At 31.1% G+C, this 3,991-nt stretch overlaps 1 protein-coding gene across 1 annotated transcript; it reads left to right on the top strand.

The window, feature by feature from the left end:
- Nucleotides 1–672: 672 nt before the first annotated feature.
- Nucleotides 673–3,724, top strand: LOC107766464 (uncharacterized). The gene is made up of 7 exons (XM_016585242.2): nucleotides 673–1,098; nucleotides 1,210–1,312; nucleotides 1,434–1,499; nucleotides 1,809–1,964; nucleotides 2,081–2,177; nucleotides 2,753–2,878; nucleotides 3,426–3,724. The coding sequence occupies exons 1-6, from the start codon at nucleotides 900–902 to the stop codon at nucleotides 2,870–2,872; spliced, it is 741 nt and encodes a 246-aa protein (XP_016440728.2). The 5' UTR covers nucleotides 673–899; the 3' UTR covers nucleotides 2,873–2,878; nucleotides 3,426–3,724.
- Nucleotides 3,725–3,991: the final 267 nt, after the last annotated feature.

Genomic DNA, 3,991 nt, shown 5'->3' with positions numbered 1-3,991 from the left:
TGTCCGCGCATTCGCACATGTGATAATAAGTGCATTCGCACATGTGATAATACTTTATAATAAGTTAAACGTTTTTCTGCGTGAGATGTTCCTTAATTAGTACTTCTGATTTTATTAAAGTGATAGATAGCTAAAGGTACAATTAAAGCATGCACTTAGTGAAGAAAGGCACAATTGATAGGAAGATAAATAAAGCTGCCAAAACATTTGAATAGACAAAAAATATTTAAAATTTACAATTAGGTAGAATAATTTATTGTTGTTTATGTGTGGGTACACGAGGGATTAATCATTTGTCAGGTAATATATGATTTGGTATACACGTGTAATTCATGTACCGAAAAACTAGTAATTAATAAAAATAGAAGAGGATTAAAAAAACTCCTGTAGCTATTAAATTTAGTTCTATAGGAAATAATTTTTGAAATAATCTTGAAAAACTATTGTAAATGTATGTGATCCTTAATTTCGAAAAATACTATTGTAACCGCTAAAGTGTACTAACCACAAATTAAAGATGTTTACATGTTGGCCCTTATCTTCTAACTGCCACAACAGTTTTAAGATGAAAGGAAGAAAAAGCTGTTGGCAGAAACAGACGAAAAATGTCGAAGGTGGTGGTTATTTCCACCATAATCACCGCCTTCGTCTTTCTCGTAATACTATTAATCACCCAATTAAAATTAAATGAGAATGCATATTACACCCCTCGTGGGTTAAGCAGATGATTAGGGCTCAAGACTCGTGACCCAATATTTGATCCCCTTGTTGCCGAATTGGACCAACGTCGTCAGCCTAAAGGAAATAATAGAGCAGAGCAGTCTAGTCGTAGATCGCATAAGAAGGAGGACGATCAATATTTTGACTATGATGGAAAGTTAAAAACTAGCTTAAGATTAATGGTTTTGTTCCCTATTTTGGATGTTGCACCAAAAGATGGTTTCATTGAGTATAAGGAGTTGGAAGCTTGGAATATGCAACAAGCCATTGATCGTTTGCATTATAGAACTCGGAGAGAATTGGAGTTTCGAGACAATAATGGAGATGGAGCTATTTCTTTCTCTGAATATTTACCTCACTTTACCAATCAAGACATAGGTGATCCTTAAAAGATGAATTCCATGCATGCATGTATATATTCTAGACCTCATTTCCGTTTGGAATTTCCTCTGATCAGTCAAATTTGGTCATCTTTAATTTAATTTACAGAGAAAAATGAAACCAGCCATGGAGAAGCAGGATGGTGGATGGAACAATTCAGAAATGCTGATGTTGATCGAAATGGGACTCTAAACTTATATGAATTCAGAGAGTAATACCATTAATTCTTTAACTCCTTTTTTTTTTTGTTGTGTGTGCAAATCATATACTTTTAATCTTTGTTGTGTCATAAAGTTCTATAAATTCCTAATAATGGAATTAATCGTTTGCAGTTTTTTGCACCCTGAAGATAGTAGGAACGAAAATATACAAAAGTGGCTGTTGCGAGAAAAGATCAGGTTAGAACCCCGCAATCATCATTAATTATATTTTAGGTCGTGCTTAAAATATTTCATTATAACAACATCCTTATATAACAATACTTCACTATAAAAGTCAAGTTTTTCTGGAACCAAATTTCATGTTCTGTTATAATATATGTTTTCTATAACAGCAATTCGCTATAACATATCCAAAAATATCTGGAACAAACGAGGTTGTTATAGAGAGGTTTGAATGTATTGTTAATGCATAACACTTATTTTTGTGAGTATTTTTCTTTACACTTAAAACAATATAATAGTGGTTTAATTACTTTGTGTTAACAGGCAGATGGACGTAAACAGGGATCATAAGCTAAATCGATTGGAATTTAGTAACGGTGCTTACAACATCTATAAGACTTACCTGGAATATGAATCTCGGGGAGCCAATATTCCAACACCACTAGAAGCATTCGCCAAGCTTGACGTCGATGGTGACAAGTAATTAATTGTTCTTAATTACTTCGTCTCACTTAGCTTGTTTCAATATTTGATATATATGTGTTTAGCAAATATTAATTAATCTTTATTTGCTGGAAAAATACTGATTTTGCTAGATTTCTGAGAGAGGAAGAATTGAAACCAATTCTGCACTACTTGTGCCCTGGAGAACTCTCCTACGCTAAAGTCTACACCACATATTTGATTCGAGAGGCAAGTCTACAATTGTTCTAATTAATATTGTTACATTCATAGACTTTTCATTTATCTTTTTTTTTAAAAAAAAAATTCACCTCTTCTTTAATTTCTTCCTATTATTATGTTAAAGTTTTTCTCTATGATTCGTTCCGTCTTTACTATTTTCAAAATTGTTAAAAGGGGAGTATTATTTACTAACATCTTAATTAAACTGTTTCTATATTTCTGTAGCCCTAACATGTGTGTTGCCTTTGGAGATATTGTTACAATAATGTTCACATAGCAAATGTGAAATTAATCATGTGTCAATTTGATTGTTAAGTTGGTAAAGAGTTGCAATTTTTTTTTTAAAATCTTAAAACATTACATCCAGAAACAATTGTTCCTCAAAAACTATTTCCAAAAGTTATCATCCAAATTCAAATTATTTTAAAGTATAATCTTTTTTAAAGGCTATCCAGATTAAATGCTTAGTGTGTGTATATATATATATATATATATATATATATATATACACACACACATACACAATAATATTATGCATTATATAATTTGATTCAATAATTTAACACATTTCTTTTGCTATGTAGGCTGATGATAACCAAGATGGTAAATTAACATTGGATGAAATACTCAATCATGAAAGTATTTTCTACAGTACCATCTATGACAATGGTAGAAATGAAGATCTTTCCCACGACGAACTTTAAATTGTGGTATGTCACTCAATATGCCATGGGATCAATGATGTTTTGTACGTAGCACATTCATAGGTTGATCCAACATAGACGAAACAAAACCCAAGATAGGGCTCTTCTTTTCCTTTCATCTCTTTGGCTTTCTATTCCTTGTCATAATTAATAATCATCCACAAGAACCTCTTTGCATTTTGATTTTGACTAACACTCCATTCTCTTGTATCTAAATGATACTACTTTTCCATCTCTTTCTTTTCTTACTTATTGTGTTGCATTATATATATAAATTCTACATAATAGACCTAGAAATTTAATTTGATAATTTTCTTATTTGAGTTACTTTGTGCATCTAAAACTCATATATGCAATTGTTATAAAATTATCTAATCAACCAACGAGAAGTTAGAAATACTTAACTTAATTGTTCAATTAACCTGATCATCATCATCGGGAAAATCACCAATATTAATGACAAAATTTTGTGGAATATTCAAGCGTGAAAACCTTCATATATTCCAGTCTTCAACTGATAATTTGGAGCTCTGATATATATTAGTATTTTTAGCACGAATGCAGTATCATTGTATCAATGTTGTGGCTGAGGTGAGGAGATCAATTTAATTCACAGAGGCAGTTTATTTCAACTCGATCAATTCGATGAGCTCAAGTCAGCTGATCATAGTTCAAAAAGTAATTACAGAAGTTAGTAGCGGTGCAGTTCGTTGAATACAATTTTTTTTGCTACTTTACCCATTAGCAATAGCTAATAGTGATATAGTGAGGCTTGTACATGCTAATTTCTTTTGTATGTAAATACATTTTACATATACCTCGATGAAATATAAGAATACCGGAGTTAGAATCTTCTCTACCTCTTTTTCTTGGTTTAATTTTACACATAGTGAGTAAATTTTAATTAATTTATTGTATTAATAAAGTTACAATTTTGTCTTAATGTCATTCAACCATGTGTATGTTAATCTCTCAATTCACGAAAAAGTCAAACTTCGGGCACCGAAAAATTAAATCTTCTAACATCTTATAAAATTCCATAGGCAAAATACATAAGTTACCCCTGAATTATGGTCCAAATCCTTGTTACAAATTTTTTACGGACAAAAATTACTTTAC

The sequence above is a fragment of the Nicotiana tabacum genome, chromosome 8 (genome assembly GCF_000715075.1).
Source record: "Nicotiana tabacum cultivar K326 chromosome 8, ASM71507v2, whole genome shotgun sequence".
Taxonomy (NCBI): domain Eukaryota; kingdom Viridiplantae; phylum Streptophyta; class Magnoliopsida; order Solanales; family Solanaceae; genus Nicotiana; species Nicotiana tabacum.
Note: the sequence above shows the minus strand (reverse complement) of the source record. Positions and strands in the feature narration are given on the sequence as shown.